Source organism: Xenopus laevis, chromosome 9_10S (assembly GCF_017654675.1).
Source record: "Xenopus laevis strain J_2021 chromosome 9_10S, Xenopus_laevis_v10.1, whole genome shotgun sequence".
In the NCBI taxonomy this organism is placed as follows: Eukaryota; Metazoa; Chordata; class Amphibia; order Anura; family Pipidae; genus Xenopus; species Xenopus laevis.
Genome location: NC_054388.1, coordinates 113,454,794 through 113,479,333, shown reverse-complemented (window position 1 = coordinate 113,479,333; position 24,540 = coordinate 113,454,794). Strand labels below are relative to the sequence as shown.

At 44.7% G+C, this 24,540-nt stretch overlaps 1 protein-coding gene across 2 annotated transcripts in view; it reads right to left on the bottom strand.

The window, feature by feature from the left end:
• The window catches only part of LOC121398819, a 104,470-nt gene that overhangs the window by 9,189 nt on the left and 70,741 nt on the right, over positions 1 to 24,540 (bottom strand). The window contains exons 11-13 of one of the 2 annotated variants that reach the window (XM_041578155.1): positions 12,700 to 12,726; positions 11,806 to 11,918; positions 10,689 to 10,738 (exon numbers count right to left, since the gene is read on the bottom strand). In XM_041578155.1, the coding sequence (XP_041434089.1) occupies positions 10,689 to 10,738; positions 11,806 to 11,918; positions 12,700 to 12,726 (190 nt within the window). The remainder of the gene's footprint in view (positions 1 to 10,688; positions 10,739 to 11,805; positions 11,919 to 12,699; positions 12,727 to 24,540) is intronic. The other variant, XM_041578156.1, reaches the window with a different exon arrangement.

Below are 24,540 nucleotides of genomic sequence, written 5' to 3'. Positions count from 1 at the left end.
TTTAATTTATCCTAAAAGTCTTCCTTAAAGGGATACTGTCACTGGAAAACATGTTTTTTTTAACACATCAGCTAATAGTGCTGCTCCAGCAGAATTCTGCACTGAAATCCATTTTTAACAGAGCAAACAGATTTTTTTATATTCAATTTTGAAATCTGACATGGGGCTAGACATGTTGACAGTTTCCCAGCTGCCCCAGTCATGTGACTTGTGCGCTGATAAACTTCAATCACTCTTTACTGCTGTACTGCAAGTAGGAGTAATATCACCCCCTCCCTTGTCCCCACCCTAAGCAGCCCATCAGCAAAACAATGGGAAGGTAACCAGATAGCAGCTCCCGGACACCACAACAGCACAAAATTATTGGTAATGCAAAATGGGGTCCAATGGACAGTTTCGTACTAAGCACATTCGAGTGTGGGGAGAAAGCAACTAATTGTAATTATGATCCCCATACCATAAGTTTACAAACAAATGCACAGTTAACAAAGACTACTCCCCTGTGTTTTGTTATAACCTGTACAGAGAGTTCCACTGGGAAAATAATAAGGTAGTGGCCCTTTAATCAACAAGTGCTTACAATAGTGATGTGCGGGTGGAGAATTTCTCGACCCGCACCCTACCCTAACCCGCATACATATACACACTGCACGCTGTTTGTTGTATTCTGTTGTTGTAGCGGTTAAAATTAAAAAAAGGTCAAAACTTTTAAAAGTTTATAAGCTGTGTTATGTTTTGCGGCTCTAGACTATTTTTCTTTAGTGGAAGAGGGGGCAAAATGGCTCTTTTGATAGTAAAGGTTGCTGACCCCTGTACTAGAGTTTCACAACTTCAATCTATTGATAATCTTTTAGACCCATACTGTAACCATACTTACTTTAATTGTGTGCACATTTGTGAAAGGTTGTTTTATTTATCTGTTGTGCTTACTATGGCAGCATAGGTATTCCCCTGTACTAAGCACAATTCAGCAGGAACAGCCCCCTAAGTTTGCTCATAGTCTGTACAGAGAGATCCCATAAAACTATGGCAGCATAGGTATTCCCCTGTACTAAGCACAATTCAGCAGGAACAGTCCCCTAAGTTTGCTCATAGTCTGTACAGAGAGATCCCATAAAACTATGGCAGCATAGGTATTCCCTGTACTAAGCACAATTCAGCAGGAACAGTCCTTAAGTTTGCTCATAGTCTGTACAGAGAGATCCCATAAAACTATGGCAGCATAGGTATTCCCTGTACTAAGCACAATTCAGCAGGAACAGTCCTTAAGTTTGCTCATAGTCTGTACAGAGAGATCCCATAAAACTATGGCAGCATAGGTATTCCCTGTACTAAGCACAATTCAGCAGGAACAGTCCCTAAGTTTGCTCATAGTCTGTACAGAGAGATCCCATAAAACTATGGCAGCATAGGTATTCCCCTGTACTAAGCACAATTGAGCAGGAACAGTCCCTTAAGTTTGCTCATAGTCTGTACAGAGAGATCCCATAAAACTATAGCAGAATAGGTATTCCCTGTACTGAGCACAATTCAGCAGGAACAGCCCCTAAGTTTGCTCATAGTCTGTACAGAGAGATCCAATAAAACTATGGCAGCATAGGTATTCCCCTGTACTGAGCACAATTCAGCAGGAACAGCCCCTACGTTTGCTCTTAGTCTGTACAGAGAGATAACATAAATCTATGGCAGCATAGGTATTCCCCTGTACTGAGCACAATTCAGCAGGAACAGCCCCTACGTTTGCTCTTAGTCTGTACCGAGAGATAACATAAATCTATGGCAGCATAGGTATTCCCCTGTACTGAGCACAATTCAGCAGGAACAGCCCCTACGTTTGCTCTTAGTCTGTACAGAGAGATCCCATAAAACTATGACAGCATAGGTATTCCCTGTACTAAGCACAATTCAGCAGGAACAGTCCCTAAGTTTGCTCATAGTCTGTACAGAGAGATAAAAGGAATACAGAGGTACAAGTAGAAAAAGGCAGAGATTGCTACCCTAAAGACTCTGATAAAGAACAAGAGACATGCGTGTGCAAATGCATACAGTCTGGCCCTGCCTAAAAAGCGGGTGGAAATTGCAGCCCTGTGTGACAAACTGCACAGTTTGGAGCAGGAGGTGGAAACTCTTGGCAATGGAATTGGTCCTGTAAAAGAGTCGTTTGATAATGCCGAGAGGTTCCGGCAGATGGAGCAGAGGCGCCAGGAGGAGAAATACAAAGCGTCACTTAAAAGCAGAGCGATCAAGGAGGTATCCAGTGATGAGGAGCTTGACAGCTCTGGGGCCCTCCAGCCATACCAGCCAGCCCCATTGGTACCCCCACTGTTACACCTACAGGTACCCCCCAGTGGTACCCCCTACTGGAACACCGGGTCTTCTCAGAGAGATTAGAGCGGCAGAATCTCCTTGCACTCTGAGACCACAAAAATGGTCTTTTCCTCTGAGGAAATAGAGGACATTGACCCAAGGGAGAAGGTGAAGCAAAGGAGACAGAAACAACTGCCTAAAGTAAGTGACTTTGTTTATGTGGCAAGTGATTTCCCTGCTTTGCCCCAGCCCAGAATCAGCCCTTGTCTCTGGGAGTCTCCCAGGCAGCCCCACAATCTGGGGGTACAGCAGCAGCAGCTGAGAATGTCGGGGTGCAGTCGGCACCTGCTGTGTTGGCCGCATGGGCACAGAAACCTAATGCTAATGTGGCTGCAGCAGAGAACTCTGGGAATGGACCATCTGTAAGGAACGCAGAGCAGTCAGTTGAGGAAAAGCCTGAAACAGAGGCACTTTGCCACACTGCTGCAAATAACAGCGCAGAGAAACAAGATGTCCCAACTGTTTCTGGGGAACTCTCACAGCAACCAGATGTTTCAGCCATTCATACTACATCTCATCTGGAAAAGGACAGAGCTGGTAGTGAAACAAGAGAACTCTCAGTACAAAGGTGCAGTTGCTGGGCAACAGGAGTATCAGACAGATCAGAAAAGAAAGAGGATGGCCAAGAAGAAGACCAAGACGGCTACTTCTTCTAGAGAATGAGTCCATCCCCCCTGCAGATCTCAAGGTTTGGCTCAAAAGATATGGGGAGATAGGAGAGTTGGAGAAGGTTTTTGGGCACAGGGGTATATGGACGGGGAGCTGGCAAGCTAAAGTCCGCCTGCAAACTGTAGGCAATGTCCCCCAGCACATCCCCAGCTCCGCATACATTGGTTGGGATTTAGTCTATTGCTTTTATCCCAGCCAGTCCAGGGAATGTTGGAAGTGTGGCTCCACCAGGCATTTCAGTATCAGTTGCGATGTACTGAAATGCGCCATGTGCCTTGGAGTAGGTCATGTTGCCAAACACTGTCCCAAAAGTATAAGGTGCAACTTGAACAGAGTGCTTGGCCATGCGTACGGTTCCTGTCCTATGTCATGGCAAAGCATTGATGAGGAGTTCAGGATGGAAGCGGAGGAGCCTGAGACCGAAGCCCCACTGGGTCAGGTTGTTGCGATGACTCCTCTTATGCCTGATCCTGACCCAATCATCCCCCATAATCCATCTCAGCATCCCAAAACTCCACAGCCTTCCCAAACCCCACAGCCTCCAACATCTTTTAGGCCCATGAGGGGAAGGGGAAGAGGGAGGGATCAGCCTAGAGGTCAGGTACCAATCCCCCAATGGGTAGTTCAGGAGACCCCCCTTCTGAGCTGCCAAGTGTGGCTCTATCCATTGTTAAAAACATATTGGGGGATTGGGTTAAGGCAGGTAAACCCTTTAAATCTGCTGAGGCCAAAAAGAAGGCTTATAAGACTGTGAGTGGTTGGGGGATCACCGAATTTTTTTTAATGAGGAATGTGCAGAGAGTGCCCATTCATGTGTTCATGAGGAGGGGGGTGGCCCATTCCCCTATCTGTAAATAGGTTTGCCCCATTATCTTGGGGGGTAGAAAGTGAGGAGCAGGAGTTTGCAGAGGAGGAGCAGCGTGTGAGTAGGGAGCTTGCAAGTTCTTGTAATGCTGACTCTTCCTCTGAATTTAAAAATATTGATCCTGCTGAAGCAGAGAAACTCCCATTTGGTATCTCTGCAAAGAGGGAATGTTCTGATGATGATAGGAAGGCAAAAATGATGGCAGAAACCTCCTCATCTTAATCACCCTGTAAGTGGCTGTACCCCCTCCAATACGTGTCGTGACCATTAATGTCGCGAGCGTTAAGTCTGTAGGTGCAAGGGAAGTGGCCTTCTTTTTGCTCTCCCAAACTGAGGCAGAGATTTTATTTTTGCAAGAGACCAGATTATGTAATCTACAGGTGCTCCATAGAGCTAAAAGAGAATGGACGCACGGTCCTTCCCACTGGTCTGTTGTGGCCGAGACCTACAGCAGAGTGGCGGTCCTTTTTAAGACCAATAAGGTAACAGTCAAACGGGTGATTGAGGTAGAGATGGGCAGATGTCTGGTCTTGGACATCCTGCTGAACGGGCAGAATCTTCACCTTATTAATGTGTATGGCCCTCAGACACTGAAGGCGAGGAGGGAGCTGTTTAGCAGGATCAAGCCCTTTCTTTTTACAGCCAAGCCGATAGTGTTTGGAGGTGACTTTAACATCGTGACTAGGCCTATGGATAGGGGAGGTGCTGCAGGTCGGCTGGGCTACGATAGCATCTTCCTTAATAGCATGGTTAGTCAGGCCGGTCTAGAGGATGTGCACATTTGCCACTTCCCTAACTGCATGGTGTGATAAAACAAACTTTTAATTGGGAGGGAAAAAAGAACAGCTGGTAAGGATGGAGGCAGACCTGGAGGCTGATTACTATGTCCTGCAGAGCACAATGCACCAACCAGGTGGGAGATACAAGTATAGTTCCGACATAGTGCGCCCCCTTCCCCACATCTGGGTGGAGTGGCAAGAGCTCTGGGACCAACAGACGTTCTGTAACTACAACACCTTTGTGGGTGACCTAGAGGAGGAGTTCTGGAGCCTCTATACAATCCGGTTTAGATACATTGGCATGAATGATACAGAGGAAAGGAGGGACTGGTTAGGTGTACTGGTTTATCGGGAGCTCGATATTATAAGAGACTATGTGGGGATCCTACAATTTGAAGATCGTCGTAGGGAAGAAATGCTTGCAGAACCTGAGCTTGGTTGCTGCCCATTTAAAGGCTTGGCAGAGGCTGTGACTTCCCCAAGTGAAAACCCTGTCAGTGTGGAGTCCAGTGGCTGTGTGATCTCCGGACTGGAAGAATTGGGAAAAGATTGCATGGAGGAGAAAGAGGAAGATATCCCATCACCAAAGGAGCAGCTGATGGTTAAAGAGGATCAGATGAACACCCCACAGAAAAGTACATGTTTGGTGAGTCCCAGTGTCATCCCCTCAACATTCCCCAGGTGGAGGGATCCCATACTGTGTGATGTTTCAACTATGGCCCCTAGAAAGGTTGGGGGTAATGTGGAACTAAAGAAAAGGCCAGAGCGAAAAAGCTTTAGGAATACTCTCTCACTTGTTACTGGGGTTAGATGACAATGAGTCACCTGGCCTGACTGCTGGGAAGGGGAATACAGACTTTTTCACTTTTGAATGTCCCCTTCTCCCTGGAAAGCCCCTTTATTGTCCTGGAGGCCAGAACCATGACATTTACTGGATAACCCAGATGGAGGAGAGGGGATTGATGATGGCTGCCCTGAAATATCTTCCCTAAATCCTGTGGGTTCAGGTTACATTCCAATTTTTTTCACATTTACCATGTGGTGTATTCAAAGTATACCCCTGTTTTGCCCTGGAACAAATTACTTGCTCAGTGACTGGGAATTGTTTGTGAAATCTGCAACCAAACTGTGTGTCATGGACTGTAACTGCATGGGAGGGGGGAGAGAACATTGGGGCTTTGGGACAGACTCCATCCAGGACTCTAAGGGCTATTCCACACGGAAGTAGTCGCCTGGCGAGGCATTTTCAGGCGACTGTTGAAAAGCGCATCGCCTTGTGTGGTTAGCACAGGCGTTTTTACATAGGCGCCCATACAAAACTGTCACCTGCGCCGGTCGCGGCGACTGGCGCGGCGCTTTGTCGCCGCGACCGCAAACGCGTGCCTATCTCCCCGTGTGGAATAGCCCTAAGAGACTATTTTTTCTCTACTACGGACATGTTATTGTATGGGAATTGGCTAGTGAGGCTGCTGGGAACCTGTATAGGCCCCCAGCAGGCTCACTATTTGGAAGGGGGGAGAAATTGTGATAAAACAAACTTTTTACTTCGGGAGGGAAAAATGACAACTATTATGTTATGGCTTAGTTGCTTCTAACTGCTTCAACAAATGGTATGTGTATGATAACCTTTGCTCCTTTCCCTATGTGTTTTTTGATGTTGGATAGCCAGGCCTGCATTCTTTGGTAAGTGACCCCTACTGTGAGGGCAAACAAACCAGCACACTCTGTAACTCAATACACATAGATGACCCCAAGAGCTGGGTACTGTCTGGATCCTACATTCAGACTAAACTGGGCATGCTCACCAAATGGCACCCCATTGGCCAAACAGTATTAGCTGTGATTTGCACCATTATAATTCATGGTCGGATTGGTCCTTATAATGGCATGCCTGGCCTATCATGTGATTGGCCCTTGTGGTTGGCAAAAGGACTCAAACCTTGTTCTGCATTTACGACAGGGGCTGTTCCCTTTCTGGCTTACAAAGGTGGCTTTTAAGAATTCCAATTTGTTAAGACTTTTTATACAAATGGAAGATCACAGAGACTGCCCAACTGTAAACCATCACAGCTGTACCCACATGTTCCAGTGACCAGTAGTAGCAGTGCCCAACCCTGGCATTATCCTCATGCAGACTCATTGAATGCAGGCTGGCTACCATCTAGACCAGGGATCCCCAACCTTTAGAGCCAGTGAGCAACATTCAGAAGTAAAAGGAGTTGGGGAGCAACACAAGCATGAAAAATGTTCCTGGCGACCCAAATAAGGGCTGTGATTGGCCATTTAGTAGCCCCTATGTGGATTGTCAACCTATTTTGAGACTCTGTTTGGCAGTACATCTGGTTTTTATGCAATAAAAAGTTGCCTCCAAGCCTGGAATTCAAAAATAGGCACCTGCTTTGAAGCCATTGGGAGCAACATCCAAGGGGTTGGAGAGCAACATGTTGCTCACGAGCTACTGGTTGGGGATCACTGGTCTAAGGGAAACAGTATGGCACCTCCTTCCCATATGTATAAATACAAATATACAGAGAAGGAATGTTCTGGGCACACAATAAGCTATACCCTCATACTGTACTGTCCAAGGCAGGGGTCCCCAACCTTTTTTTTACCAGTGAGCCACATTCAAATGTAAAAAGAGTTGGGGAGCAACACAAGCATGTAAAAGTCCCTTGGGGTACCAAATAAGGGCTGTGATTGGCTATTTGGTTGCCCCTATGAGGACTGGCAGCCTACAAGAGGCTTTACTTGGCACTATACTTCGTTTTTATGCAATTAAAACTTGCTTTCAAGCTCGGAATTCAAAAATAAGCACCTCCTTTGAGGACCCTGAGAGCAACATCCAAGTGGTTGGAGAGCAACATGTTGCTCGCGAGCTACTGGTTGGGGATCACTGATCTAGACTCTGAGAAAAACCTGTTATGTGAAGTTGCCATGCTAAATAAAGGGCTCATTCCCTAAAAGGAGTTTTGTTTGTGAGTCCTACCCTATGCCCACATCCTCTCACAGCTTAGTGCTGTAATACACAGGTTTCACCTTTTTAAGAGGAACGTGTAGGAGTAGGATAGACAGGTTTTTTGTTAAGCAGGACTTTAGTGTCTCTTTCTGAGGTGACAGCTGTGGAATTCTCTGATCACTGTATGGTGGGAGTGTCCTTGAATGTCTCAGAGTCTCCTTAGAGGGGAAGGGGTCTTTGGCACCTGAATTTGGCCCTCCTGGGGGAGGAGTGTGTAAATCAGTCCTTCAGGGATTTCTTTCAGGCTCAAGAATCCTTATTAGATTTCTGCAACACTAAGGCAGAGTGGTGGGAGATGGTCAAAAAGAGGGCAGCAGTAGTCTTTCGAGGCCTAGCTAACAAAATACAAATTGATAAAGATCGTGCCTACCAAGCTCTCAGGAGAAAGTTAGACATATTGGTGTCTGATGGTGGCCAAAGTGGGGAAGTTGCCAGGGTTCATGTCCTCATGAAGGAGTATTAGTATGACAGGTACTCTTCCCTGGTTTTGGAGAGGGACTACGGGAAGCACCACTCGCCTGACCCTTTCAAAATCTGTAGGGAAGTGTTTTCCCGCAAGTCCATACATGGCTTGCAAAATGAGGCTGGGGTGCTAGAAACTTCGGTCCCTGGTATTCTCAGAGTTGTTAAGAACTACTATGCTGAAGGGGCAGGGGCTCTACCAGGCCAGTATGTCTTCCTTTCTGGAAGAGACCCCTTTTCTGCAGGATGAGAACATTCCTTTTGATGAATTGGAGTGTGAGATTGGAGTTGAGGAGGTCAGGACAGCGATTGAAGGCCTCGGCCTCAAAAAATCTACAGGGCCTGACGGCCTAACGGCTGAATTTTATAAACAGTTTGTTAAAATCCTGGCCCCTCGTCTCATAGAGGTTTTCAATAGCACCCTGGAAGAGGGCCTACTCCCTCCCTCTATGAGACACTCAGCTCTTATTCTCCTGTCCAAGGGTTTGGACCAGATTAAGGTTGTCCTTGACATCCGGGAGGTCCTAGAGCGGTGCAGGATCTGCGAGTGGGGTAAGTATTTGCTGAGTTTGGATCAGTCAAAGGCTTTTGATAGGATAAACCATGAGTATCTCTGGTTACTCCTTGACAGGTATGGTCTTCCGGGCAAATTTATCAATTGGCTAAAAGTTTTGTACAGAGGGGCAGAGAGTTTCCCGAGAGCTTTGGGGTTTCTCCTGTGGTCAGACAGGGCTGTCCTTCTGAGGAAGTGGCATTGAAGCCACAAAACGCGTAAAGCATGGGCTTTGTTTGATACACTGTTGGTGTATGTCCATGTATACTATTTAATCTTTAATAAATTTAAACATTTTAACTGCCGACCTGGTCTAGTGCTCCGTGGATTAAAGACTTTTACATGGCTGTCCTTTGAGCCCTCTACTTTATGTATTTGCCATTGATCCCCTCATTAGGCGGATAGAGGCCGATGCATTAGCGGGGGTTCCTCTGTCTCCTGGGAGGGCCGTGAAGGTCTCCGCTTATGCAGACGATGTCACAGTAGTCATGTCTAATGGGGAGGAGGCAGAGACTGTGGCACGTATGCTAAGGGACTACGAGAGGCCCTACAGGTCCTTGATTAACCAGAATAAGTGTGAAACTTTCTGGATGGGGAAGGGAGATCCTGCCTTCAGTCTCCCAGATGTCTTCCCAGTGGCCCAGCCCAAAATTAAAATTCTTGGCATTGAATTTGATCATGGTGATTACGCCAAGCAAAACTGGGAGTGCAAATTGGAAACCGCAGGTGTTCTGGTTAACCGGTGGAAAGGGTTGAAATATACCCTCAGAGAAAGGGCGGATCTTATCAAAACCTAACTGATTCCAATCTTTCTCTATCTCAGCCACGTGTGCCTTTTGCCAGAGGCTTTCAAAGGTCTCTTCTTCCAACTGTTATAGGGGAATAAGACAAACCTCATCAAAAGGAATGTTACCTACCTACAAAGGAAGGAGGGGGTCTTGGTATGGTGAACCCCATTGTGTTCTTTGTGAACACCTTTATTAAGTACAACTATAACAACCTCCTTTTGGAGAAGCCTCCTTTGTGGGTGGAAATCTTCAGAGTTTGGGTCCTTCCTTACCTTGAGTGCTGGCAGAGAGGTGGCTTGGTAAAGAGCATACATGCTCCACGTGGCGCTCTCCCACCTTATGTCGTAGTGAGTCTGAAGTTGATGAGGCGGTGGTGTGTGTCTGTTGGGGAGATCAGGGCTTCTCCCAGAAGGGAGATCGACGGGAGAGTCTTGGGTTCCTACTTTCATGCATCACTGGCCCTGAAGGACTGTCCAGACAAAGTGTTGAGATCAGGGCTCTCTTTAGTCAACTCCCCAAGGACCCCCCAAAGTTTAGGGATGTCGTCTGGTGCTCCTTCCATGGGAAGCTCTATGTTAATGACAATCTGAAGTACAGACACACCGATGACCGTGATTGCCCACGGGAGGAATGTTCTGGGGAAGTGGAAACAATGGACCACTTTTTACTTCAGTGCCCCTTTAACATAGATGTCTACAAACAAGTCTCTACTGCCTTGGCCATTCCTTGCCTCTCTGGTTGTAGTTACCAGGAGTGGGCCTATCGGGCATTCAAGTGGCACAGGGGTTATGATTTGGGCACTCTTTTCTTAGTCAGCTCTGTTATCCACTTTTACACCTGGAGTGCATGGTGCAAGGTTTCTCTGAGGCATGAAGTCCTCCCCTGTCCCCTGCCCTGATATTCATATTCTCCTCAATTGTGCAAAAAGTACTGTATTTTTTAGCTGTCAATGACTGGGCTCCCCTGCACCTCACTATGGTGCACCCGACATAAATGGCAGAATAGGCACAATGGCACTGGGTACAACATCATTTACTGTCAGTGCAAATCCCTAGAGAATTGTGTTTGATGCCTGGCCTAGCAGCTGTGCCTGTAATAATAAAGAAGGCCTTTATTTGACACTTCTTTTATTTCAGATAACACAAAGGTGAATGGAAAAACTATAATACACTGAATAAATGGATTGTACCTGAACATATGTCCATGTATCTCAGAAGACAAATGTGTTATAGGGGGGACCTGCAAAAGAAATAAGCCCTGGTTTATTACTTTTTGTAGTTTAGGCACAAGCAACAAGTGTTTGTTATTGTAAAAAAGGAAAGGACACTTGGCATTTAATTTTAGCATTTCCTCAAGACTTTCTCTTAAAGGAGACATATAGTATAACTGACACCCCTTGTAGGCAATAATGAATAATATATGGTGCTGGTTTGACTTTGGGCTAAAAAGTAAACCTCTAAAATAAGTCAGTGTAAAATTGATGAGAGTGCTTTTCTCAGAACCAATGAACATGCATTATTTATTCTTTTTTTATTCCAAGATATTAAGCGATACATGTGCTATTAATATGAATGAATTTTGTTACAACAGCGCCACCTGCTGGTCAGCTTCCCACTAGTCTGACCACCAAGTAGTCAAGGAAGTTGTCAGGAGAAAGAAAGAGGCTGCTCTGATGTTCTTCTGCTTAGGAAAAAAATAGAAACCTCTCTCAAATATTTCCTAAGGAAAAGAACATCCATGATTTTAGAATAGCACCCTCATCACTGCACTGTAGGACAGGAACCAATCAGTAGCTAGCAGGACCTGATAGGGAACTGAAGCCTGTCTGTGCTTGTGTGACTGCAGGGCTGTGATTGGCTGTCCCCCTCCTACTGTGCTTCTGGCAGGGACTGTTGGGACACGCCCACCCCTCATTTGAAACACAGACAGGGACCAGAGAACATCTATAGGGAGCTCCAATATAGGGGCTATTTTTAAAGCCCAAAGTAAAACCAGCACAATATATTATTCATTATTGAATATTAGGAAGGTCTCTTTTAAAGCTCAGAACATTAGCACACACCTTTCACATAACTCCGATAGCACCAACTAATGGTGTTATACATTGATTCAGCCGAATAGAAATTATTGTGGCTGCAATATGTAAAATATTGTGCTGTGCTATTAGCCATGACATGTCATTAAAATTGCACATTCTTACCAGAGTTTTGCACTTTGGATCATCTATATTTTGATCTCTCTATATAGGGTGCTATGTTGGCAAAAAATGCAGGCTAGTAGGAAATTAATGAAATAACAATATTCACCTTTCCACAGAGCGCACATTCCATTGCAGTTTCCCATAGCCTATAATTGGAAGCCACTTCCTGCACTCCAGAAGCTCCTCCTCCCACTGCTGCAAAAGCTCCTCCTTCTTTAGCTGGAACATTATTGATATGTATGTCATAATTAACCCCTTTTAATATACAAGTTAATACATTTTCACGTGTTCCAGACTCTTTTACTATATAAGATGTCTATAGTAAACCTTTAAAATAAGTGAATGTAAAATTGATGAGGGGGCTAGTCTAAGCTTTCTTGTCATGTACATTCATTATTTATTTTATTTTTATTCCAAGATATTAAGGAATACATGTGCTGTTAATATGAATGAATTTTGTTACAACAGCACCACCTGCTGGTCAGTTTCCCACCAGTCTGACCACCAAGTAGTCAAGGAAGTTGTCAGGAGAAAGAAAGAGGCTGTTCTGATGTTCTTCTGCTTAGGAATAAAATTAGAAACCATTATCACATCTTTCCTAAGCAGAAGAACATCAGAGCAGCCTCTTTCTTTCTCCTGACAACTTCCTTGACTACCTTTTAAGGTTTACTTATCCTTTGAAGGAGACATATTTATGTAAAAAATAAGTGTAGCGCTATAGTAAACTGACTTGTGCTAGGGCCGTTTACTCTACTTTCCTTGGTGGGCTGAGACCACCGATGAGCTCTCTTTCTCAGGGGTAAGCCCTCGCAGCGAGGTGGAGGCAAGGGTGTAGTGTAACTGTAACCTGATGCAATAGCACAATGATGGGCGCCAGTAGTTCTTTAACAGTTGAACCAAGAACAATATATATTGAACAAGAGCACAGAGATCATTTAGCACATTGATCCACAATGGAGTATAGAAATTACACAGCAGCATAAAGGAAGCATATACTCACAGCACGTATAGGCTGAATCCCCACAGGCTAGGGAATAAACAGCAGAGAGTAAGTTGACAGCATGTGATGGGTAGTGCCCAGTTTTCAGGATATCTTCCAGTGGCAGACTAGGGAAACTCCTGACATCCCTATCTCAACACTTGGTTCCTTACTTGGGTCAGTAATACCCTGGGATCTTAATCCCTCTAATCTCCTCGGTGGAGCCTTGAGCTGCTCAAATATTTAACCTCTCTATCACTCCTAGAGCGATCTATAAAACGAGTATAGCTGTCTAATTACTAGGGCCAAAGCGCCTAGGGTCAGCATCACCCATTCCCTTCCAGCCTGCTTGGTTGGGCTAAAGCAATGGACCCAGAGCACATGGTTCCTAAACCTTTTATACTCTGGCACAGTGCCACTAGTGTACACTGTGTGAACTGCAGGGGTTACATAAGCACAAGGTCCCCATAAGGACCCACTGAGGTGTCCATATTACTAGGGATGTGCCTGTCTGTAAAGTGTAAGGGTGTCTAAGATTTTCACATCCCTACATAAGTATATACCAGTGCATTTTAATATTTTAGATATAGAAGAAAAGTGCTGAAAAAAGTTGTGTTTCTGATAATTTCATTGTGAATTTCTGCAAAAACCCTACTAGTCCCACATATCCTTTTCCCAGCTGTGCAGGGGAGCCGGCGGCACTCAGCTCACTGTACTGTAGGACAGGAACCAATCAGCAGCTAGCAGGACCTGATAGGGAACTGAAACCTGTCAGTGCTTGTGTGATTGCAGGGCTGTGATTGGCTGTCCCCCTCCTACTGTACTTCTGGCAGGGACCCTTAGGACACACCCACCCCTCATTTGAAACACAGACAGGGACCAGAGAACATCTATAAGGAGCTCCAATAAAGGGGCTATTTTTAAAGATAATATTAATTTGAAACCAACACTATTTATTATTCATAATCACCTACTAAACGTGTTTTTTTTTTCCATTTATTCTATATGTCTCCTTTAATAATAATTCAATGCTTCTGTTTACCTTGCCTAAATTGGTTTTGTGGAAATAACCTTATGCATTTCTAAACAGCGGAGTAGTAAATGTTAGGCTCAAGCCACGTGCAGTAATTTTCAGACACTTTACCTTTACCCAAAACATCAGCTCACAATACAACTGCCTGATGTACTGCAGGCGCGATATCCCAAGAACTTTCATTCCATTAGTGATGAGAGAAAAATGGGGGGGGGGGGGTGGAGGAAACAGTATGGAAAAGAATTGTCCAGATCCTTCCTTCCATGTTGGGATTTTTATTGTGGTGCAAGGATTCCAGTTGGTGACAGCGCCAAGAGCTGCTGCTAACTAGCACCCCATTGAAAAGAATGGCATTTGAATTGACTGTTCAGAGTATTCATTCTTACAATCAGACTTTTATCAACTTAAATGTGTCACTTCATTAGTAGTGATTGGCACATTTTTTCACCATCTATGGATTTGCGGTAAAGTTCCACATTTCACCATCTGCAATTTTTTTCGAAACTTGTGAATTTTAGTGCTCATCACTGTTCATTACAAACAGACCTGATGTCTGCAGTCAAAAAGACCAAAGGCAGGCCAGTAATATCATGGTTAATATTTTGGTGGTTTGGGAACTAGAGATGTTTATTGATATAGTTCATTCAGTAAATAAAGTATACAACACCATAGCATTTACCACAGAACAGGCCTAAAGGCAATATATAAATATAAAAAGAATATTAAATGAAGCTAAAAGAAGCTGGAGCACTGACTTACAGACTGCTACTAGGAATGCAATTGTAAGGGACTGGTAAATAACTCTTCCAGTATTATTTAGCAGGCAGTCCCCTAGTGTTATAAATGCCTAACTAGGTCCTAAAATACAGTTATGAGGGGGCATGACTGGGGGCAGCTGGGAAATTGACAATATGTCTAGCCCCATGTCAGATTTCAAAATTGAATATAAAAATCTGTTTGCTCTTTTGAGAAATGGATTTCAGTGCAGAATTCTGCTGGAGCAGCACTATTAACTGATTCATTTTGAATTTTTTTTCCAATGACAGTATCCCTTTAAAGTGGACCTGACACCTACACATAAAAAGCTGCATAATGAAAGTCCTTTGCAAATTAAAAATGAAACCCCAAAAATTGTTTTAATTAAAACATCCATACCTGTTATGAAGGTGTTTAAATATCTAAACTGTCAATCAAATATTACCTGCCCCCCTGAGGGGCAGTCAGTTACTTTCACTTTCCATTCAGCACTTCCTACATGTCCTCACATTCCCCCTTCCCTCCTCAGGCTCTATGATTGTGTAGGGCAATGCACATGGACATCAGGTCCCCCATTCTGGTGCATACACAAGATTTTGGGGTGAAACACAATTTCCTTTAATAACCGTGTCCACAAAATGGCTGCTGCCTGCTTGCTGTGATTGTATAATTCCAAGACAGAAGGAAACAAAATGTAAATAATAAATACAGTGTAAGTAAAGTTTATTTTGCTCAACTAACATGATAGAAAAGAATTTGAAATTATTTCTTAGGGTGACAGGTCCCCTTTAAGTATTTATTAACTGCTATCTTATTGTAAGGTTTTATATATAAATACTGTGGTTTTATTTTCATTCATTTTTTCAGGTTATTTTTCTGTTTTGGGTGCTAAATAGAAAAGTTTGGTGTGCTATTGTGCTTACAGCAAATTTGTCATAACCTGCTTTATTTTGCAGTTAGTTTTCCCTCAGTTTGAGGGGGTGGGGTTTGATTTGTTGCACCTGAACAGACTGTATAAATAGAACCCCTGGGACTCCAGTGGAGCTTGCTCTAGTGTTAGCTTCTCTTAAGTGTTTGCTCTTTAAGTGGGGGATCTGTAAGTGGAGTTGTAAACACCAGAGTTTCAAACTAAAGGAGGTTCAAACTAGGTCAAAAGTTTGTTCTAAACCTGAATTTCTTTTTATTCCTGTTTTGATCTGTAACTGGGATAATGAGTGCTATTAAGATTGAAGGTCTGACTCAGTGCACAGTCTGCCATATGTATGAAGATTTGGAGGAAAAAAAAGATCAATAATACTTACCTCTGTGGTGGTTGTGAGCAGTTGCCACTTTGGAGGCTCAAGTTAGAGCACTAGAGCAACAAATTGCAACACTGCGGTCGATTGACAATCTCGAAAGGAGTCTCTTGCTCACTGAGCAGGACCTAGCGGGGTCAGATAGTTTATGGGGGGAACAGAACAGCGGCAGGATATTGAGGCAGCTAGCTGGGTGACAGTTAGAAAATCTAAGGTGGGTAAAAAGATAATGGAGGCTGATCCGGAGCTTATATATCTCAACAAATTTGCCAGGTTGTGTGATGATGATGGGAGTATGAACTCTGGATTGGCAATTCTAGATGGGGCTGACCTCTCTAACAGCCGGGAGACCAGTTTTTCTAGTAGTGGTGGGGAGGAGAGTAGAGTCAGGCCTAAGCAGATTGTGGTTGTAGGGGATTCAATTATTAGGAAAGTGGATAGGGTAATTTGTCGTCCGGATCTCTACAACCGAACAGTTTGCTGTCTACCTGGTGCCAGGGTTGGGCATGTGGTTGATCATGTTGACAAATTATTGGGTGGGGCTGGGCATGACCCAACTGTCTTAGTGCATATGGGTACTAATGACAAAATAAATGGTAGATGGAAGACCTAAACAAGTGATTTCAGGGATCTAGGCTCTATGATTAAGTGAACATCTTTCAATGTAATTTTTTCTGAAATTTTGCCAGTGCTATGAGCAAGTTTAGGAAAACAGCGGGAGTTAAGGGAGCTAAATGCATGGCTCAAGTCTTGGTGTAGGAAGGAAGGGTTTGGGTCAATAGAGCACTGGGCTGATTTTTCGTTGGGGTACAACCTATACAGTCGAGACGGTTTGCAGCTCAATGGAAGGGGGTCCGCGGTGCTAGGGGAAAGAATGGCTAAGAGGTTGGAGGAGTGTTTAAACTAGGCAAGGGGGGGATGGGTGAGATAAAGGATTATGGGGAAGCTAGGGTAGACGGGGCAGTGGGGTTAGTAAGGGGTCATGGGGGAGGAGTGAGGGGGGCATACAGTTTACCAGCTAAGGAGGTCCCTCTGTTACAAGGAAAACAGAATAATACTAACTTAACATATAATTCTCCACTAAGTAATGTAAATTTCAAAAGTAAAAGTAGTAACCTCGGCTGTATGCTGCAAATGCACGGAGTTTGTCAGGTAAAATGGGAGACCTGGAATTAATTGCTCTAAACATTATGATATAATTGGTATCACTGAGACCTGGTGGGATGAAACATGTGACAGTGACTTCAATTATCCAGACATTGACTGAGGTAATGGGGTTGCAAACTTTGACAGTATAAGGGCATCTCTGCAACATATTAAGTGGGAAATGCTTTTCACTGGGTTAAACACAGAGCAAAAATGGGAAGTCTTTAAAATTCCCCTTGTAAGCAAGGAACATTGTTGCAAAGCAAAACCTTTTTGGTTCAATAGAAGTGTTGGTGTTGAGGTGGGTAAGAAAAGACCTGCTTTTAAAGGACCAGTAACATCAAAAAATTTTTAAAAAAAATTCGTTAGAAAACAACGAAAAAAACACCAAGACAAATTAAAATTTCAAAATTGCAAAGCCTTTATTAAGAAATAACTTACTGAAACTCCACTTCCTGTCCTCTTCTGAAACGGCGATATGGCGACCATCCATAGTGCGGTGCTGGATTTGTCCTCCCTGGCTAGCTCCCATAGGCTTCTGACAGCAGGAAGACGGTGCTGGAAAGCAGACGGCTGGATGAAGAGCTGAAGTGCCCGGTGTGCTCCCGGAACATCCTTGTGCAGAGCAGCGCGCCTCTGGGGAGATCTTGCACGAACTCAGCCTCCTACTAATCCAGCCCTGCAGCAGCAGGCGATTCTAAGCGAGTGCCCCAGGTGGGTGGCAGGGCACACAGACATCGCAGACATCCCCTCTGGGACACATCTATCAGCACAGGAGCGTTACATCGCAGGAGCGTTACAAGCGGTGTGCGGCTGGTGCCGGGCCGGTGTCTGTGTGAGGCGCAAGAGTGAGCGCACACTGACAGCCTCTATCGCTCCGACTTGGAACCGGTACAATCCCAGCAGCCTCTCTCCAGAGCGGGACTAAGGAGGCTTCCGAGCAGCGGCGCGATGCAATCCGTGCATGAGAATGGCCGAGTGCTGCTGCTGCCTGTGAAAAAAGTGTGCGGCTGTCAGTGTGCGCTCACTCTTGCGCCTCACACAGACACCGGCCGGCACCAGCCCCACACCGCTTGTAATGCTCCTGCGATGTAACGCTCCTGTGCTGATAGATGCGCCCAGAGGGGATGTCTGCGATGTCTGTGTGCCCTGCCATCCGCCTGGGGCACTCGCTAAGAATTGCCTGCTGCTGCAGGGCTGGATTAGTAGGAGGCTGAGTCCGTGCAAGATCTCCCCAGAGGCGCGCTGCTCTGCACAAGGATGTTCCGGGAGCACACCGGGCACTTCAGCTCTTTATCCAGCCGTCTGCTTTCCAGCACCGTCTTCCTGCTGTCAGAAGCCTATGGGAGCTAGCCAGGGAGGACAAATCCAGCACCGCACTATGGATGGTCGCCATATCGCCGTTTCAGAAGAGGCCAGGAAGTGGAGTTTCAGTAAGTTATTTCTTAATAAACGCTTTGCAATTTTGAAATTTTAATTTGTCTTGGTGTTTTTTTTCGTTGTTTTCTAACGAATTTTTTAAAAATATTTTTTGATGTTACTGGTCCTTTAAGGCTTTCAAGTTAGCTGGTACAGCCGAAACATTTATAAGGTACAAGGAGGCCAATCATCAAAAAAGCTATAAGGCAAGCTAAAATTGATATGGAAAAGGATATTGCAGTAAGCAGTAAAAAAAAATCCAATTTTTTAAAATATATTAATAATAAAAAAATGAAGCAGGAAGGGGTGGGACCTTTAATATCAGAGGGGGGTCAGCTGGTTGATGAAAACAAAATAAAAGCGCAGATTCTGAACTCGTATTTTTCATCTGTCTACACGAATGAGGCACCAGTTAATGAAGGTTTCCTTCTTAATAGTCCCAATTCTAGTAATAAAACTAATGATGCATGGTTCACACATGAAGAAATTCAAAAGAGACTTGAACATGTTAAGATAAACAAAGGTCCTGGGCCAGATGATATTTATCCCAGGGTACTTAGCGAGCTTAGCTCTGTGATTGCCAAACCTCTTTACTTAATTTTTCAGGATCCATTGAGGCAAATTGCTAATGCGGTACCACTATTCAAAAAAGGATCCCGTTCTCAGCCTCAAAACTATAGGCCAGTTAGTCTGACGTCAGTGGTAGGAAAGCTTTAATAAAGGATAAGTTATTGGACTTCATAGCAAATCATAATACTATGAGTGTGTGCCAGCATGGTTTTATGTGTAATAGATCTTGCCAGACTAACTTAATTTCTTTTTACGAGAAGGTGAGCAGGGACCTTGTTTCCACTTTGCACAGTGATTTGTTTAAGTTGGGAAACTGGGCAGCAAACTGGAAAATGAGGTTCAATGTTGATTAATGCAGGTTATGCACTTTGGCAGAAATTATATAAATGCAAGTTATACACTAAATGACAGTGTGTTGGGAGTTTCCTTAACTGAGAAGGATCTTGGGGTTTTTGTAAATAACAAGTTGTCTAATTCTGGGCAGTGTCATTGCTACTGAAGCAAATAAAGTTCTTGTATAAAAAAGGACATTAAAGGGATACTGTCATGGGAAAAAAAAAAATTTCAAAATGAATCAGTTAATAGTGCTGATGCTCCAGCAGAATTCTGCACTGAAATCCATTTCTCAAAAGAGCAAACAGATTTTTTTATATTCAATTTTGAAATCTGATATGGGGCATATTGTTAGTTTCCCAGCTGCCCCAGTCATGTGATTTGTTCTCTGATAAACTTCAATCACTCTTTACTGCTGTACTGCAAGTTGGAGTGATATCACCCCCTCCCTTTTTCCCCCCAGCAGCCAAACAAAAGAACAATGGGAAGGTAACCAGATAGCAGCTCCCTAACACAAGATAACAGCTGCCTGGTAGATCTAAGAACAACTCTCAATAGTAAAATCCCATGTCCCACTGAGAAACATTCAGTTACATTGAAAAACAAAAACAGCAGCCTGCCAGAAAGCATTTCTCTCCTAAAGTGCAGGCACAAGTCACATGACCAGGGGCAGCTGGGAAATTGACAAAATGTCTAGCCCCATGTCAGATTTGAAAATTGAATATAAAAAAATATGTTTGCTCTTTTGAGAAATGGATTGCAGTGCAGAATTCTGCTGGAGCAGCACTATTAACTGATTCATTTTGAAAAATATTTTTTTCCCCATGACAGTATCCCTTTAACTCAAGGGATGAAAACATAATCCTGCCTCTTTATAGGTCCCTGGTGAGGCCTCATCTGGAGTATGGGGGCAGTTTTGGACTCCAGTCCTTAAGAGGGATATAAATGAGCTGGAGAGAGTGCAGAGACTAAGTGCAACTAAACTGGTTAGAGGGAGGGAAGAGTTAAATTATGAGGGGAGACTGACAAGGTTGGGATTGTTTTCTCTGGAAAAAAGGTGCTTGTGAGGGGACATGATTAGACTTTACAAGTACATTAGAGGACATTATAGACAAATAGCAGGGGACCTTTTTACCCATAAAGAGAATCACGTACCAGAGGCCTCCCCTTCAGACTAGAGGAAAATAAGTTTCATTTAAAGGAACAGAGTAGGGGGTTCATCACAATGAGGACAGTGAGGTTGGGGAATGCACTGCCGGGTGATGTTGTGATGCTGATTCAGTTAATGACTATAAGAGGGACTTGGATTTTTGGACAGACATAATATCTTATGTATTTCTAAAGCAGCTCTGGGGGGGGGGGATGTCAGTGACTCTGTAACTGATCAAACTAAATTGCTCCATTTATATCTTTGTCCCTGCTGAGCAGAATCCCTGAGTTTCCTTAGAAGCAGCTGTTAGAATTGATATAATAGTTGCTAATATTCCCACAGATGTTGCTGAGAAATGTATAAACTAAATGGAGGAAATTGTGACAGTCCCAATTCTGCACCGACCCGATACCCGTGGGACCCGTGTGTTTACCCTCGGGTCAGGCTGTTTCGGGTCAACCTTGCACTGCTCCTCGCGGGGGGTGGGTGTGGGCTTAGCTCTTCTCCTGCTCTCCCCGCCCGCCACCTTCAAATGCTGGCTTCCGACTTCTGGGTTTCCGGTTTTATAGTCTCGCGTCTGCTCGTCCCACCCCTTTTGTGACGTCATTGTGACATCATTGACGGGGCCGGTCAGTGCGGGTCTATAAAAGGACCCTGGAAGCATGGGTGCGGGTGGGCATGGGTTGGAGCAGAGCAGGTTAGGGTCAGGTGCGGGTCAGGAAAACCCTGAACCGCACATCACTACTGAGCTGCCAGCCTGAAACACCAGATTCAGGGACATGAAACTTCAATTTCAGAAAAACTGTAAATTGCAATTTTGGAGTACAAAGATATATTTACCCATTTTGGATTTGTCAGATTTAGAAAATGTGTAGTTTACTACAGTAAACCTACTGTTAGTGGAATGTTTGGCCTTGAAATCAGTGTTGTGGAGTGCTATGGAGCAGTGCTTTGGAAATTTGGTAATGTACTGCTTTGAGTTTTAACCTGTATTGTGAAAGTGAGAAATATATTTAATAATATATATATATATATATTTCAAGTTTTCAATATATATATATACAGTATATATATATATATATATAGTAATACGGTGTGTGGGACTGCTCTAGAGGGAAGATACAAATCTCCCAGAACTCTCTACGAGACACAGAATGTAAAGAGAGGCTGTTCTGATTCATAAGCACTACTTGTAAGTTCTGTTAATTCTGTTACAATCTATTACTTGTTGGACACTCCATTGTGAGTAAAAGATACGGATTTCTGTTAAAGTTGCCTGGAAGTCCTTGCCTTTCTACATTGTCAAGTTATTGTTGAGACTAGCATTTGAGTGAATTCCCACATATGGTGTGTCGAATGCGGGCACAAGCTTAAGGAAACGGACACCTGTATAAGTAGTGCCTATTCATGACAGCAGAAACATGGCAAAATGGGGCAGGGAAAACTAAACCCATTTCCTCATCCTGGGACCAGGCTCAAATACGGTGTTGGTGGTGCAATGAACATGGACATATAGCTGCTACGTGCCTCTACTGAACCAATGGAGTGTGATACCGCAAAGCCACATTCTTTATTTGCTCAGCCTGTGTGTTCTAGTAAACGCTGACCATGTGGGCAGTGATACACTAAAATGGTCCTCTCTAGGGGTCATGTGTATAAATGGGGATGTTAAAGAATATCCCACTGCCATGGTTATCTTTGAAACTCCCTCTGGTACTATCTGTAATGAGGTAGGGGTGGTAAAATCTCTTATGGATAAGGTAATACTGGGAAGGGATTTCCCATTGTTTTGGAACTTATGGGCAGTGTCGGACTGGCCCACAGGGATACCAGGTATACTCCCGGTGGGACCGGGTGTTAGTGGGCCCTCCTGCTTTAAAACATTTGGCATATTTCATGGCCATTACCTATTTCTATGAGAACAAAGAGACTAAATAGATTGAATAATAGATTATAGTACGTAAAGAAAATAGACTAGGAGAATAGAGGTTGTGTGAGGAGAGGAAGAATAATAGTGCTGAGAGCGGGCCCCTGATCTAAGGTCTTTTGGTGGGCTCCTGGTCTAAGATTTTTGGGTGGGCCCCTGGTGTCCCAGTCCGACGCTGCTTATGGGACCAAAAAACCCAGAAAACCCAGCATAAAAAGTCCAATGTAATGAAGCCCGGGCCTATTGAGTGCAGCCCTGAAACAAGTTTGTTACTGGGCCCCGTGGGGGGTAGCTATTGAAGAACCTGAGAATTTTTCCCTAGCTGTACTTGTGGGGGAGACCAATGAGCCTGAGGGTATTTCTGATATAATTGATTTAGAGGTTTCACAGGATTGCTGGGGCAATGTCGAAGGCTAGGTTTAATCAGGGGTGCATGGAATTCCCCGCTTCCTCTTCATTTAAGACAGTACAGTAAAACTCCCACCTACCCTCCCCATAGTTGCATAGAACTACCACGGTGGGGTGGTTTAATCCGGAAAGCAATGGGTGGGAATTGCAGGGTTAATGGCTGGCTGGAATGGCCTGCAGCCGCAGAAATAACTAAGTGCCCCAGGAAGTGAATTCAAAGTCAAAGTAAACTTTATTGTCATCTCAGCAGTATACAAATACACAGTGAGATGAGACAACGTGGCTCCAGCTGGTACATATCACAAAAAGGCACATAAAATACACAATAAATATGTAAACATGAAATGTGCAATATATCGGCAGAAATTGGATATATACATGTGTAAACCTTTAGAATTGTGCAAATAAATTAACAGTTCACAATGTTAAGTTCACAGTTCAGGTGTGTCTGGAATGTAGTGGGAGGACAGGCAGTGAGTTGAGGAGTCGCTGGTAGAAAACAGCTTTCGCGCAGCCTGGTTGTTCGGGCTTTAATACTGCGAAAGCGTCTGCCGGATGGGAGCAGCGTGAATGGTCTGTGTGAGGGGAGTGTGGAGTCCAGTGCAACGCAGGAGGCCTTTCTTACACAGCGCTTGTGGAACATGTCCTGCAGTGATGGAAGAGCCGCTCCAATGATGTTGCCAGCTGCTCTGACAGTCCGCTGTAGACTTTTCCGGTTAGCCGAGCTGGCACTACTGTACCAGATGGAGATGCAGCTCATCAGGACGCTCTCTATGGTGCCCCTGAAGAACACTGTGAGGATGGGAGGCGGAAGGCTGGCCTGTTTCAGTCGTCTTAGGAAGTGAAGACGCTGCTGAGCCTTTTTGGTGATGGAGGCAGTGTTGGTGGTCCAGATGAGGTCATCAGAAATGTGGACTCCCAGGAATTTGGTGTTCAGGCCCAGATTTGTGGCAAGGCCTCATAGGCCTGGGCCTAGGGCGGCGCAATTTCAGGGGCAGACCAGCCGCATCAGTAACTAGCACTGGAGACTCATGTCAGTCTCCAGTGCTGTTCCCAAGTGTTAAGATGTGCGCATGCGCGCGCACACACTGAGAGGGAAGAGGACAGCACCTGGAAGGGGAGGGATATCGCTGGACAGGGGGAAGCGGAAGTGGAGGCGACAGTGCTGGACAGGGGGAAGCGAAGGGGACGGCACAGTGCTGTTCCCGAGTGTTAAGCTATGGGCATGCGCACGCACAGAAAGTGCAAGGCCCTGGAAGGCAAGGGGACATCGCTGGACAGGGGGAAACCGGAAGTGGAGGTAACCATGTTAGACAGGGGAAGCGAAGGGGACGGCACCGGCAGGGGAGCGGGGGCGATGAGTAGAGCCGGCCTAGGGGCAGAAAGTTTGTAAATCCGGGCCTGTTGGTGTTCTTTACTATATCTACTGTGGAGCTGTTGATGTTGAGTGGTGTGTGAGCAGGGCGAGTTCTCCTGTGTCAGCAATGTGTACAACAACGGGCTGAGAACACATCCTTGAGGAGCTCCTGTGCTCAATCTGATGGGACTGGAAATGTTGTCGCTGATACGAACAGACTGAGGCCTCTCTGACAGAAAGTCCAAGATCCAATTGCACAAATTGGTACTCAATCCCAGCTCGCTTAGTTTCCCACTCAGCTTTTGAGGGATGATGGTATTGAATGCTGAGCTAAAGTCTATAAACAGCATTCTCACATAACTGTCTTTCTTGTCCAGATGAGTTAGTGAGAGGTAGAGAGCAGAAGATATGGCATCCTCAGTTGACCTGTTTGGCTGATATGCAAATTGTAGTGGGTCCAGTGAGTGG